Source organism: Mobula birostris, chromosome 11 (assembly GCF_030028105.1).
Source record: "Mobula birostris isolate sMobBir1 chromosome 11, sMobBir1.hap1, whole genome shotgun sequence".
In the NCBI taxonomy this organism is placed as follows: Eukaryota; Metazoa; Chordata; class Chondrichthyes; order Myliobatiformes; family Myliobatidae; genus Mobula; species Mobula birostris.
Window position 1 is genome coordinate 88,597,478 of NC_092380.1, and position 15,653 is coordinate 88,613,130.

A 15,653-nucleotide genomic window follows, 5' to 3' on the forward strand; every position below is an offset into this window, starting at 1 on the left:
AGAGGGAAGAATGAATTCAATTAAATACCAGCAAATTCTGGAAGCAAACATCACACCATCTGTTTAAAAAAAAAAGCTGAAGATGAAAAGAGGATGGCTTGTACAACAGGATAATGATCCTAAACACACCTCAAAATCCACAATGGACTACCTCAAGAGGTGCAATTGAAGGTTTTGCCATGGCCCTCATAGTCACCCGACCTAAACGTCATTGAAAATCTGTGGATAGACCTCAAAAGAGCAGTGCATGCAAGACGGCCCAAGAATCTCAAAGAACTAGAAGCTTTTAGCAAGGAAGAATGGGCGAAAATCCCCCAAACAAGAATTGAAAGACTCTTAGCTGGCTACAGAAAGCATTTACAAGCTGTGATACTTGCCAAAGGGGGTGTTACTAAGTACTGACCATGCAGGGTACCCAAACTTTTGCTTCAGGCCCTTTTCCTTTTTTGTTATTTTGAAACTGTAAAAGATGGAAATAAAAATGTAATCTTAAAATATTAAAGAAATGTCATATTTAACTTCATGCCTTTTGGAAATCAGGTCATCTTTTACTCGCTTAGCTATTCACAGTAACAGAAATTTTGACCGGGGTGCCCAAACTTTTGCATGCCACTGTATATCATATGGGACAGGAGTGGAAGTGGCATTAGACCTGCCATGCTTGTGCTTGCTTTTAAAGATTGAAATTAAGACTACTAGTGCCTCAGGGCTCACACCACCAGGTTCAAGAACAGTTACTACCCCTCAACCATCAAGCTCTTGAACAGAAGGGGATAACTACACTCATTTAAAGACACTTTTATTGTACTACTAATTCATGCTTATTATTTATTGCTATTTATTTAACTCTGCATTCGCACAGTTTGTTGTCCATTGATCTTGTTTACAGTTACCGTTCCATAGATCTGCTAAGTACGCCTGCAGAAAAAGAATCTCAGGGTTGTATGTGGGGACCTGTATGTACTCTGATAATAAATGTTACTTTGTGCTTTGTACTCCATTCCTAATGACAAAATCTTGTCCTTGTTATTTTTGAATATGCTTCAATTCTCATAATCCCTCACTTTTCCCCTTGCCAGATATTTATTTGAGATCATTATAACATAAAAATTTTTCCATTTTTCTGCTGATCACTGATTTTTCTCGTCATTTACGATATCAAGTCATGATTTTGAACACCTCTCATCTCTCCTTACAGTTGGTCAGGGAACAGCCCCCTGTATGAATTGCCACCTTTGGTCAGATTTACTTGCATTTTTTTACATAAAGTTGGGATCTTATTCTTTGAAGCATTTCTGCCATTCATCAAGATTACGATTCATCTTCGGATTCAGATTTATTATCACTGTTTTATGGTGTGACGTGTTGTTTTCTGACAGCATTACAGTGCAAAGACATTATGATAAATTACAAGCTAAATAGTGCTCAAAAGAATAAGGTAGTGTTAATGGAATAGCACTCTGATGGCAGAGGGGAAGATGCTATTTCTGAATCGCCTAGTTCAGCTCTACAGTTTCATGTACTTGCCTAATGAAAGTAACAAGAACAGGGTCTCCCTGATAGTATTAATGAGAAGAGTGCACATCCCAGATGATGAGGGTCTTTAATTGAATGCTGTCTTACTGAGGCACCATGTTGTGAAAATGTTCTCAGTGGTAGTGAGGGAAGTGCTTATGATGGAGTTGGCTGAATCTGCAATCCTCTGCAGCTGCTTGTGTTTCTGTGCATAGGAGGCTTCATATCAGGCTGTGATATAACCAGTTAGTGTTCTTCATGATACATCTTATGGAATTTTACAAAAGTGTTTGGTGACATACCAAATCACCTCAGATTCCTAATGAAGAAGAGCCACTGCGTGCTTTCTTCATGACTGCATCAATGTATTGGACACAGGACAGGTTTTCTGATGATTAATGTATGAAGAGGATTTGGTGGCTCTAGGTGCTATTTTAGAAGAATGGGGTGGGGGAGGATCTAATTGAAGCCTATTGAATATTAAAAGGCCTAGATAGTGTACATGGAGAGGATGTTTCCATTATTGGAAGAGTCTAGGACTGAACAGAAACACATTAGCCACTTTGTTAAGTACAGGAGGTGCAGCCTCAGAATAGGGTGTCCCTTTAGAACAGATGTGCAGGAATTTCTTTAGCTAGAGGGTGGTGAGTTTATGCAATCCATTGAGGTTCTTGGTTAGTAAGGGTGACAAAAGTTTTGGAGAAAGCAGGGAAATGTGATTGAGAGGGAAAATAAATCAGTCCTGATATAATGGCAGAGTAGACTCAATGGGTCAAATGATCTAATTTTGCTACTTTGTCTGATGGTCATGTGTTCATGCTGAGGAATATGAAGCTGCTCACACTTCAGACCGCTAAACATTTCAGGAGAGTATGTCCTCCTGAATTCTGCTTCCTGAAGTCCGCAAACAATTTCTTGGTCATGCTGATGTTGAGCACGAGGTGTTTGCTGCAACACAACTCAATCAACTAACATATCTCTCTCATGTAAGTGTCATTGTAGTGTGCGATTTTACCAACAGCAGCGGTGTCGTCTCTGAATACGTAAATGGTATTTGAGTTGTGCTTAGCTGCAATCATGAGTCGTTGGCTTGGCACGCATTCTTGAGGTGTACCTGTGTTGATTGTTAGTGAGGAGGAATTGTTATCACTAATCTGCACTGACTAAAGTCTCCCAATAAGAAAGCTGAGAATCCCGTTGCAGAGGGAGGTATAGAGCTCAGGTGGTTAATATTGAAGAGACAATGTGTGGCTATGCATAGCTCAAATGCCATGTATAAATTTGCTGATGATACCACCATTGTTGGCAGAATTTCAGATGGTGACGAAAGGGTGAGATATACCAGTTAGTTGAGTGTTGTTTTAGCAACAGCCTTGCACTCAACGTCAGGAAGACCAAAGAGCTGATTGTGGACTTCAGAAAGGGTAAGACAAGGGAGTGCAAACCAATCCTCATAGAGGGATCAGAAGTGAAAAGAGTGAGCAGTTTCAAGTTCCTGGGTGTCAATATCTCTGAGGACCTAACCTGGTCCCAGCATATTGATGCAGCTGTAAAGAAGGTAAGACAGCGGCTATATTTCATTAGGTGTTTGAGGAGATTTGGTTTGTCGACTAAAACACTCAAACTTCTACAAATGTAATGTGGAGAGCTTTCTGACTGGCTGCATCATCGTGTGGTATGGGGGTGCTACTGCACAAGATCAAACTAAGTTGTTGAAACTTGTAAAATTAGTCAGCTCCATCATGGGTACTAGCCTCTGTAGTACCCAAGACGTCTTCAAGGAGCAGTGTCATAAGAAGGTGGTGTTCATCATTAAGGATCCCCACCACTCAGGACGTGCCCTCTTCTCATTGTTACCATCAGGAAGTAGGTACGGAAGCCTGAAGGCATACACTCAGCAATTCAGGAACAGTTTCTTCCCATCCAATTTCTAAATGGATATTAAACCCCCCAAAAAACGAACTCACTGCTTTATTATTTCTGTTTTTTTTATACTACTTAATTTAACTATTTAGTGCGGGTATATATGTATATGTCTATATACAGTTTTTTTTCTCTGTTTATTTATCAAGTATTTCATTGCACTGCTATGGTAAAGTTAACAAATTTCACGCCATGTGCTGGTGGTACTAAACCTGATTCTGTAATCAATAAACAGTCTGACAAATATTTTGTTGTGCCGGCTTTCCAATGGAGAGTTGAGAACTAGTCAGATTGTGTTCACTATAGATCTTTTACACTTTAGGGGCTCCCTTCCTGTGTTATCCCCAATTTCCTTAATTTCCTTTGTATGCAAGATCCATCCACAGTGGAGTAGTGGTTAGAGTGATGCTAATACAACTTGGGACATTCCAGAGTTCAATTCTAGCACAGTTTGTAAGGAGTCTCTGTATGTTCTCCCTGTCGACTGTGTGGTTTTCCTTGGGTGTTCCAGTTTTATTTGTGTGTGTATAATGCAATTAGTGATAATAAACCTGACTCTTATTCCTAATTTTAATCTAAATTAGACAAAACATCCAAGTCCAGTAAAAACTTAGTAAGTTTCAATCATATTGCCTTTTATTCTTCTAATCCCTTTAAATATCAACCTGAACCTATTTCTTTTTTTAAGACAAAATAGTGTTTTTTTTTGTTCTATCTCCTCATTCAATTTAACTGTATCTACTGTAAATTTTTTTATATCACCCATACTCTTCTCAGCTGATTTAGTATTATCAACAACTTGGAAATATGACATTTAGTCCCTTTGGTTGAATTATTGATGCAGATGAATAGCTGGGGCACAAGCATTGATCCCTGTGGTACCCTCTTGTCAACCTGAGAAATATCAGTTCATACTCACTAACTGCTTTCTATTCTGATGACCATGTCAATTTGTCACCCCTAATTCTGCATGCTCTGTGCTGAACAATGCCCTTTGTGAGACCTTGAAAGCTTTCTAAAATGCAAGTAAATACAACCGTCTGGTTCCTCCTTTTTTACTTAACTAGTCATACCCTCAGCACTCAAAGTTAATTTAACTCAATTTTCCCTTCATGACTCCATGCTGAGCTTTCTGAATCATGTTATTAATTTCAATGTACTACTGCACTAATTTGTACAAATTGTGAAAGCTGTAAGCATTCAGATAGAGCTCCTTATTTTGCCAATGTAACATTTTTCCTTGTTTTCACCCATTTTTTCCTTGACCTTGTTTCTGCTTATTGCTTATTTAATTAACTTCTACATCCAGCTCTGTTTCTCTTTTATGAATTTCCTCGTATTTCCTTTCACTCCGTTATATCCAAGCAGGAATGAAAATTCATGGCCAGAAAATTCTTCTCCATTTGTTTTTCTTTTGATCCATCCTGTGGTGATCCTTTGATTCTTTAGTGCATAACTATTTTTCTAATCATTTTGCCACTACCTCCTAAATTAAGATTTTCAGGGTCTAACAATACAGTATATCTGTTAGAGGGCATCTAGTCTATCCTCTTACCAGTTAGATGTAATTAGCAGTATAACTTCAATAATTATGAGTTTTAACTTTGTTTTGAAAGCTGAAGTATTTAGACCTCAGTTTAGGTTGGTGATCCCATTTTTAACAATCAGTCTAAATTAGAGTTAGAACTATACAGTATGAAAAACAGCCCAACTTGTCCATAAACAACAGGAATTCTGCAGATGCTGGAAATTCAAGCAACACACATCAAAGTTACTGGTGAACGCAGCAGGCCAAGCAGCATCTGTAGGAAGAGGTGCAGTCGACATTTCAGGCCGAGACCCTTCGTCAGGACTAACTGAAGGAAGAGTGAGTAAGGGATTTGAGAGGGGGAGGGGGAGATCCAAAATGATAGGAGAAGACAGGAGGGAGAGGGATAGAGCCAAGAGCTGGACAGGTGATAGGCAAAAGGGGATACAAGAGGATCATGGGACAGGAGGTCCGGGAAGAAAGGCAAGGAGGGAGGACCCAGAGGATGGGCAAGAGATATTCAGAGGGAGAAAAAGGAGAGTGAGAGAAAGAATGTGTGCATAAAAATAAGTAACGGATGGGGTACGAGGGGGAGGTGGGGCCTAGCGGAAGTTAGAGAAGTCGATGTTCATGCCATCAGGTTGGAGGCTACTCAGACGGAATATAAGGTGTTGTTCCTCCAACCTGAGTGTGGCTTCATCTTTACAGTAGAGGAGGCCGTGGATAGACATGTCCGAATGGGAATGGGATGTGGAATTAAAATGTGTGGCCACTGGGAGATCCTGCTTTCTCTGGCGGACAGAGCGTAGATGTTCAGCAAAGCGGTCTCCCAGTCTGCGTCGGGTCTCGCCAATATATAAAAGGCCACATCGGGAGCACCGGACGCAGTATATCACCCCAGTCGACTCACAGGTGAAGTGTTGCCTCACCTGGAAGGACTGTTTGGGGCCCTGAATGGTGGTAAGGGAGGAAGTGTAAGGGCATGTGTAGCACTTGTTCTGCTTACACGGATAAGTGCCAGGAGGGAGATCAGTGGGGAGGGATGGGGGGGACGAATGGACAAGGGAGTTGTGTAGGGAGCGATCCCTGCTGAATGCAGGGGGGGGGAAGAGGGAAAGATGTGCTTAGTGGTGGGATCCCGTTGGAGGTGGCAGAAGTTATGGAGAATAATATGTTGGACCTGGAGGCTGGTGGGGTGGTAGGTGAGGACCAGGGGAACCCTATTCCTAGTGGGATGGTGGGAGGATGGAGTGAGAGCAGATGTACGTGAAATGGGGGAGATGCGTTTAAGAGCAGAGTTGATATTGGAGATATTTTATGCACTTATTATTTTTTTGAAGTTGGAAAATGTATACAACCTATGTGAAAATATCTGCAAGTAGACGTGTAGATATGTTCAAAAAAAGCTAGACGTTTATCGCATATTACTTAACCTGGTGATAAGTTTCAAATACTATTGTTTTAATTCACAATTGTCTGAAAAACTACTTTCTCTGTACTCTCATCAATGTATGGCTAGGCACAGTCCGAATACCATCTGCTGTATACATTTGCCAATGACATCACTTGTTGGAAGTGTATCAGTTAATGATAAGATGGTGTACAGGAGTGGGATACTGTGTCATAAGAACAACCTTGCACTCAACATCAGCAAGGACAAGGAATTGAATATGGACTTCAGGAATGAGAAGTCAGGAGAAGACACATCTTTGAGGGGTCGTTGGTGGAAAGGCTGAGCAGCTTCAAGTTTGTGGGAGTCAACATCTTGGAGGATCTATCTTGGGCTCAACCAATGCAATCACAAAGAAGGCATCCTAGCAACTCTACTACACTAGGAGTTTGAGGAAACCAAGTTTTTACAGATCTATGCTGGAGAGCATTCTGATTGGTTGCATCACTGCCTGGCATGGAGGTTTCAATGTGCAGGATCACAAGAGGCTGCAGAAAGTTGGAGACTTGGCCAGTTCCATCATGAACACACCTTTCCCATCAGATGACATCTTCAAGAGGCAGTACCTGAAGAATATGGCATCCATCATTAAGGACCCTCGGCATCCAGGACATGTCCTCTTATTATTGCCATCAGGGAGGAGACGGAGAAGCCTGCAGACCCACATGCAGTGTTGTATGAACAGCTTCTTCCTCACGACCATCATATTTCCGAATGGTCCATGAATACTACTTTCTCATTCCTCTTCTGCACTATATTTGTAACTTCCATTGTACTTTTGCTGCAAAACAACAAATTTTACAACTCATGCCGGTGATAATAATTCTGATTTTGGGCTTTTTCAGCAATTTATATTGCCAGTGTTATAATTTGAGAAGACTTGCTGAGAAAACAGAAGTCACTGTAGTTCCCTGAGGTACCCAGCCACAGCATAGGTTACAAAAGCAACTAGTTCAAGTGCACAGAGAAAAATGACGATTACTTAAAAACACATTGTTGAACTTAAAATAAGTGTGACCTTTAATTATTCAGAAAATTGTATACCCTTATTTTGGATCCGAGCAGTACTAGGAATTTTTGAACTTGACAATAAAATACTATAGTTTATCATTCATTTGAGCATTGAAAATATGGGAAAGTATTTGCTAAGTTTTCATTTTTTTATACATAGGGTGGCTTAAAAAAAAACTATTTTCAGTGGAGGAAAATCTGGTGTAGCTTGCATTCCTATCTGACAGGTCTGCAGTGAAAGCTATTTTTAGATGCTTGTGTGCCATTTTTAGCTTGTAAAATATTCATCTCCGTCAAGATGGCAAGACATCAATTCCTATGAATGTGACGGAAGCAGTGTTTTTTTTTTACCTTGGTGAAGTACAGCATTTTGATGAGATGCCAGTTTAACTTGGTGAATGAAACAAGAGCCTTGCAGATCTTGAGCATTAATGCACTGTTTCAATTCGGCGCAACTGCTTACTGTGGCTGTTTTATTGTCGGTGACTTGCCTTTGTGATTATTCTGAGGTTGGCGAGAAAGCAAGCAATGAGGCATTCTTAATTTTCCAAAACATAAGTGTAAATAATTAATTTTTGAGATTCTTGGATCTATAATTTTAACTTGCCTCTCGTGTATCTAGAGTGATGTTGTCACTTCATTATGTATCCACTCGTGCCTTGGTTGCGTTATATATGCCAAGGTCTTCAGTGGTTTCTAAATGCAGCACAAAAAGCCTTGTGCCTTGTTCAAAGGGATTAATCACAGTCCTCTATTTATAGAAAGGAGGGGATTGAAATAGCATTTTCTCTTCCGATGCAATAGATCCCCAGGAGAGATGCTCCTGCGGTCCTCACTACTCAGTCCATTGCATTTGTGTGAGGTGCAGCTGTCACGATTGCAGTGATATTGGCCATTAATGAAAATGATCTTGCACACAGCCTTTCAGATAAAGGTCACAATTTGGGTGATGTCAAAAATAATTTATTAACTAAAAATATCCCTTTGGTACACAAAGCTTTTAGGTTGTGTATTTATATGAAAATGTTTTGTTTCAGACCTAAGAATATGTTTGTCTAGGTGATTATAGAGACGAATATTCTATTCATACATAATATTTTTGATAGCGTCTTTGAATTTATGGCTAATCCTGGAAGTTTAAAATAGATTAAGTTGGTGATATGCCAGTCTTCAGTTTATCCTGAATTGGAGAGGGCATTTTATTTTTAATATGGAGAATTATGCTAATTTCAAGTTGTATTTTTAAAAGGCAAGCACTACGTCATGTTCAGAGTTGCCTTTGCAGTAGAGACCTGTTCAGTTCAGGCAATGATTAACTTATGCTCATTTTGTGTTATGCATGTGGCTGACACTAACTAAAGCTACATTTACTCACTTTTCCACATTTTCTGCAAGATTATCAAGCCAGTGTCCAGCAGCCCTTGACTACAAATCATTGGACTGCTTAGAAAGAAGTTAGTTTCAATATGGTTTAGCTGTAGGGGTGCTTATAGTGGTTAGGCAAGACTAGATAAAGTTGGCCAATTTACTTTTTGCCAAAATTTGGCTACTTCATCTTTTTGTTCAAATACAACCAATTTTTCTTTCTCATTTCTGCTTCTTTGGAATTAATAAATTAACAGATCTACTGAGATTATTTTCACAGCTTGATATTGTTTGTACTGGCAGCCACAATCGGCCTGTGGAGGTTGTTGATGCACCGTATGATTCCTCTTTAGATGACTTACCCTAACTCATACATCTGTTGTTTTACTTAGCCACTCCTTGATGATCACAGTGTTAGAAAATACTCCGTTTGACAGACTTGGATGATGCTTGAGTGTCACATGTATATGCATATGTTCTTGGTATTTAAATCTGTGCAGATTAGAAAGTATTGAATTAGGGCCTTCTGCATTTGAATTATTTAACCAGTTGGTTAATGTGTAAAGTTTAATATTAAGTTATACATGCAATATCTGGATTGAAATCTTATTATAGAACAGGATTTGTTAGAACAGGAGACAATTCATCTGATCATATCCATGGTGACTCTTTTAAAAAGACTGCGATAAGTCCTCCCCTAAACTTCACCCAACATCTACAAGAAGTTGCTTTCAAAAATAGTTTTGTTACTTCACATGGTATACATGCAGGCATTTACTGAAGCCACTGTGATTTATTTGACTTCATCCAGGAACACTTTCTAGAATTGATTGCAAGGTTTAAAAAGCACACATCATTTTCAGTTTGCAAAAAAAAGAGGAAAGCTATTTTATCAATAGTTAAAGTCACTATCGTTGATTTTGTATGAGCACCTAAAACCAATTAAATGTGGCAAAACATTAACTTGACTTTTTTCTTTTTAAGTTGTTACAGGAGCAACTGATGGAATTGGAAAGGCTTACGCAAGGGAGGTATGTTAGAAAATAAGTTGCTTCTTAGCTCATTTTCATTTGTCATTTTTGCACAGTTGTGGTCAACATCTTCTCTTTAATCAGTTAAGTTTTGTCTTTGTCTAAGGCATTTCCTTGCACCGAATGCCTTTTATAGCATTTAGTGTTCAAAAATATTTTGAAAAATGAACAGTGCAAAATGAAAAAAAATGATTTTTAATTAAAGTAGTTCTAATATACTATTCTTTAAATTTTGATCTCTATAACCCAGCTTGCCAAGCGTGGCATGAGTATTGTCCTGATCAGCAGAAATGAAGAAAAACTGGATGAAGTGGCAAAGGAAATAGGTAAGTCAATATCTTTAGATGTTTTCTTTGTTCCTGTCATGACTATCTTCCTTGTTGTGATAACAATTCTGATATGCCCAAGTAAGTTTCTGGCGCAAACATAGCATTCCCACAACATTCAGCAGAGCAACACAAGCAGCAACAGAGAAAAGCTCCTTTCCCAACCTTTCACTCACCCACCCACCCACCCACCCACTTGCACAAGCGGACAGGCCTCCAAACCCAGGACACTCTGCCTCCGGGCTCTGACCTCCAGTTCTTGGCCCTGGAGTGTCGTGCTCACAGATGTTGGGCCTCCAAGATCAGTCCTCAGCCCAGACTTGCAGCCATAGGACCTCCATCCTCTGGAATCGCTGTCTCAAGGCTTATATCCTTGGGCCTTGACCTTCAGATTTGCACAGACCTGTGACCCTCAGTCTCATCAACTTGGCATTTCACTAACCCTTGTGCTTCCTGCCTACATGGATCTCCAACCCTGAGACTTGCAAACCTGGAGGAGTCACCAACTCTGGTCACAGTGGCTTGTTGACAATAGTCTTGACCATAGAAGTAATTAGTCTTCATCCTCAGCGGCTGCCATCCTGACCCTCCCCCAGGCATCATTGGTCTTTCACTGTGGAGTGCTTCAATCTGGACTGTGACCACCAATTCCTGCCTCTGATCTCGAATTCCCCCTCGTCCCAGTATCTATGCCCTAACCAGACCCCTAAGTTCTAGCTCTGTCCCCAAAACCATCCCTATTAATCTCAACGGACCTTGTAGCTCAGCACCATCTTGACCGTAAGGGACTGAATATGAAAATGGTCGTGGAGCTTCCTGTGGTTAACTTTTTAATTGGCAACACTACATAATATTGACCTGATTATTCTATATAAACTAGCTTTGTCTACAATCAAAATCCTGCTATTATTATCCATGTGGGCCTGAATTGTATTTCCACCAGTTCAGAATCTTATTTTTGCATGTTTACTGATGTTCTTGGTAACTCTCCTGAACCCAGAGTTGGTCCTTTGTCTTAATGGTAATGCTTTGCATCATGCTATTCTGGATTGAGTACAGTGCTGTTACCTTAAGCGTTTGCTCAAAATTGCCTTTTGATTTGTTCTGATTCTATCTTATTTGGTTCAGTACCGCACAACTTGAGATGGAGAAAGGTACATTCAGTGCGAGACTGTACATTTCATCAGAAGGTGTTCCCACTTTTGGCCCCAAATGCTTAAGATAGTTTTGCAGGATCCATTCTCTTCTGGTTTGTTTAAGTCATATTTGGGCTGTCTGCTTTCATTTTGTGCTAAATTAAAATATATATGGCAGTTAAGTGTGGCATTTAGACTAGACATTTGCAAAAACATGTGGATGAACTGTATGGATTCTGCGACAGTGACCCTAATTCCTTTTGGGTTCAGGTGAATTTACGTTTTCTACAGTAGGAAGTAATCTTGTTTCTAGGGCAACAAACGCAACATGATGGAGGAACTCAGTAGGCCAGTACGGAGGATGGAGGCCCTATGTCTACAAGTCTGTGAGTATGACACTCCAGGGCCAACTCAGTACTATGGAAAAGAGCACAGTCGATGTTTCAAGCTGAGACTCCTCATCAGGACTGGTAAAAGGAAAAGTCAGTCTAGGAAAGTAGGGAGGGGGAGAAAGAAGTACAAGGTGGTAGGTGATGGGTGAAACCAGGAGGGTGAGAGGGGAGGAAGAAGTACAAGGTGGTAGGTGATGGGTGAAACCAAGAGAGGGAGAGGGGTGAAATAAAGAGCTGGGAGGTTGATTGGTGAAAGAGATAAAGGGCTGGAGAAGGGGGCAAGACACAATGCTGGAGAAATGCAGCAGGCCAGGCAGCATTTGTGGGAAAGAGTACAGATGACGTTTCGGGCCAAGACCCTTCATTAAAAGAGTACGGTTGATGTTTTGGGGGGAGACCTTTCATCAGGATCTGATGAATTATGAAGGGTATAGATAAGGTTAATGCAAGCAGGTTTTTCCCACTGAGGTTGGGTGAAACTGTAGCTAAAGGTCATAGGTTAAGAATGAAAGGTGAAATGTGAGGGGGAACTTCATTCAGAGGATGGTGCAAGTGTTTGATTTCAATATATAAGAGAAGTTTGGGTAAGTACATAGATGGGAAGGTTATGGAGAATAATGGTCCAGATGTGTCTCAGTGGGACTAGGCAGCATAACAGTTTGGCACAAATGGGTCAAAGGACCTGTTTCTGTGTTGTGGCGCTCATTGATCCAATAAGATATTGTTAAGCTTGTCTCAAATGCAGTACTGTGTGAAATTCTTGGACACTCACACTCACTCTCTGTCTCTGTCTCTCTATATTGGTTGGATTTGGAAGGTGGTTAGGAAACAAAAATGAGAGTATTTAGCTTTGTATTAGCTCAGTTGTATTAAGTGTTATTTGGTAACTGGAAAAATATAATATACAGTACTGTGCAAAAGTCTTAGGCACACATATGTAACTAGGCTGCCAAAGACTTTTATGCGGTACAGGATTTAGAGAAAAGATGTAGTCAGGACCAGAGCAAAGGCTTCAATAAAGCAATTTGGATATTGCAGATGACTTAAAGAAACTCTCCACTTATTTGATGTTTACAACTCCAACAGCATTATGAAATAGCTTAATGGTTGATTGTTACCCATCTGCCAAGGTTAACAACTATTCCTTCCATCATTGATAAAATTTACTCAGTTTTTCAAATGGAATTATTTTGGAGGTATCTTTTGAACACAACCCCATGACAACCAGTAACATAGCTGCCAGCATGCTTATAATCATGTGTCTTTCTTGAATGGGTTTCATTGTTCCTTCCCTATTTGGTTAATATCCTGAAATTCCTTACCTTCACATCAGAGGCAGCCGATGCTTGATAAAATTGTTACTGGAAGGAGAAGTCGATGTTCATGCCATCAGCTTGGAGGTTACCAATTTCTCCTTCCGGTTTAAAAAAGATACTTTTTCCCTCCTCTCCCCTTCTTCTGTTCCCCATTCTTGCCCTTACCTCTTCTCACCTGCTGATCACCTCCCCTGGGTCCCCACCTCCTTCCCTTTATCCTATGGTCCATTCTCCCCTCCTGTCAGATTCCTTCCTGTCCAGCACTTCACCTTTCAACCCACCTGGCTTCATCTATCACCTTCTAACTAATCCTCCTTCATCTCTCCCCACCTTTTTTATTCTGGCATCTTCTCCCTTCCTTTCCGTCCTGAAAAAGGGACTCTGCCCGAAACGTCGACTGTTTATTCATTTCGACAAATGCTGCCTGACTTGTTGAGTTCCTCCAGCTTTACGGTGGTTTGGATTTCTAGCATCTGCAGAATTTCTTGTGTTTATAATGTAAATGCAAATGTTTTACTTCTCCATACTATGTGGAAAGTTGAAACTGTTTTACAGACAATGATGAAGATGATAGTCTCATACTGGATGATGTTATGGGCTAATGACCAGTAAGACGACAGTACATTTGATCGCAGTGGCTTCTATGTGGTCAACCAATGGTTGGTTTTATTGCTTTTTCTAAATGTATTTTTTACAATCGCAAGACCCTGCTGTACATTAAGTAGTTAGAGTAGACCTTTAGTACTTTATCAGTGAGTTGCTCATCGGTGGAGAAGCTGAAGGAGTTGCACTTGGTGCGGATTGTGCTGCTGCCTGTGTCAGAGAGTCATTAGAGTCAGTGCGTGAAGGCGGTGTGCAGTCAAACAACGAGTGATCATATCAGTTATTTTTCTTGTGGTCACAGCACCCTGTTGAACATTGTGCTGCAAGTCTGATTCACTGATTTATTGGCAGATGATGGGGGAGTTGCATGACCTTGGGGTTGTAGTGAGGACAAGGCGTCAAGCTGCAGTGTCACCTGTTGAAGGCTGTCCAGGAGAGAGGAATCAGAGTCAGGTACGCACTCCTGGAGGTGAGATGGTGAAAATCAGTGCTGCCTGCCTAGTGTTTGTTTGGCAGAAGACAAACTGCATTGTGTTCGACTGCAGGTGGCTGCAACATTCATGGATTCGGTCTTGGACTTTTTTTTTTCCTGTGTGACTGCTTTTTACTGATTTCTTATGTGTTTGACCATAAGACAAAGGAGCAGAAGTAGGCCATTCGGCCCATTGAGTCTGCTCCGCCATTTTATCATGAGCTGATCCATTTTATCCTATTTAGTCCCACTGCCCCGCCTTCTCACCATAACCTTTGATGCCCTGGCTACTCAGATACCTATCAATCTCTGCCTTAAAGACACCCAATGACTTGGCCTCCACTGCTGCCCATGGCAACAAATTCCATAGATTCACCACCCTCTGACTAAAAAAATTTTTTCGCATTTCTGTTCTGAAAGGGCGCCCTTCAATCCTGAAGTCATGCCCTCTCGTACTAGATTCCCCCATCATGGGAAACAACTTTGCCACATCTACTCTGCCCATGCCTTTTAACATTCGAAATGTTTCTATGAGGTCTCCCCTCATTCTTCTAAACTCCAAGGAATACAGTCCAAGAGCAGACAAACGTTCCTCATATGTTAACCCTCTCATTCCCGGAATCATTCTATTGAATCTTCTCTGTACCCTCTCCAACATCAGCACATCCTTTCTTAAATAAGGAGACCAAAACTGCCCACAGTACTCCAAGTGAGGTCTCACCAGCGCCTTATAGAGCCTCAACATCACATCCCTGCTCCTATACTCTATTCCTCTAGAAATGAATGCCAACATTGCATTCGCCACCTTCACTACCGACTCAACCTGGAGGTTAACTTTAAGGGAATCCTGTACGAGGACTCCCAAGTCCCGTTGCATCTCAGAACTTTGAATTCTTTCCCCATTTAAATAATAGTCTGCCCGTTTATTTTTTTTCTGCCAAAGTGCATAACCATACACTTTCCAACATTGTACTTCATTTGCCACTTCTCTGCCCATTCTTCCAATCTATCCAAGTCTGTCTGCAGACTCTCCGTTTCCTCAGCACTACTGGCCCCTCCACCTATCTTCGTATCGTCAGCAAACTTAGCCACAAAGCCCTCTATTCCATAATCCAAATCGTTGATGTACAATGTAAAAAGAAGCGGCCCCAACACTGATCCCTGTGGAACACCACTGGTAACCGGCAGCCGACCAGAATAGGATCCCTTTAGTCCCACTCTCTGTTCCCTGCCAATCAGCCAACGCTCTATCCACGTATGTAACTTTCCTGTAATTCCATGGGCTGTTATCTTGTTAAGCAGCCTCATGTGTGGCACCTTGTTAAAGGCCTTCTGAAAATCCAAATATACAACATCCACTGCATCTCCCTTGTCTAGCCTACTGGTAATTTCCTCAAAAAATTGTAATAGGTTTGTCAGGCAGGATTTTCCTTTAAGGAATCCATGCTGAGTTCTGCCTATCTTGTCATATGCCTCCAGGTACTCTGTAACCTCATCCTTGACAATCGACTCCAACAACTTCCCAACCACCGACATCAAGCTAACAGGTCTATAATTTCCTTTTTGCTTCCTTGCCCCCTTCTTA

General features: G+C 40.9%; 1 protein-coding gene across 1 annotated transcript in view; it reads left to right on the forward strand.

The window, feature by feature from the left end:
* The window catches only part of LOC140205243 (very-long-chain 3-oxoacyl-CoA reductase-A-like), a 162,319-nt gene that overhangs the window by 33,435 nt on the left and 113,231 nt on the right, over positions 1-15,653 (forward strand). The window contains exons 2-3 of the mRNA XM_072272682.1: positions 9,777-9,823; positions 10,074-10,149. Coding sequence (XP_072128783.1) covers positions 9,777-9,823; positions 10,074-10,149 — 123 coding nt within the window. The remainder of the gene's footprint in view (positions 1-9,776; positions 9,824-10,073; positions 10,150-15,653) is intronic.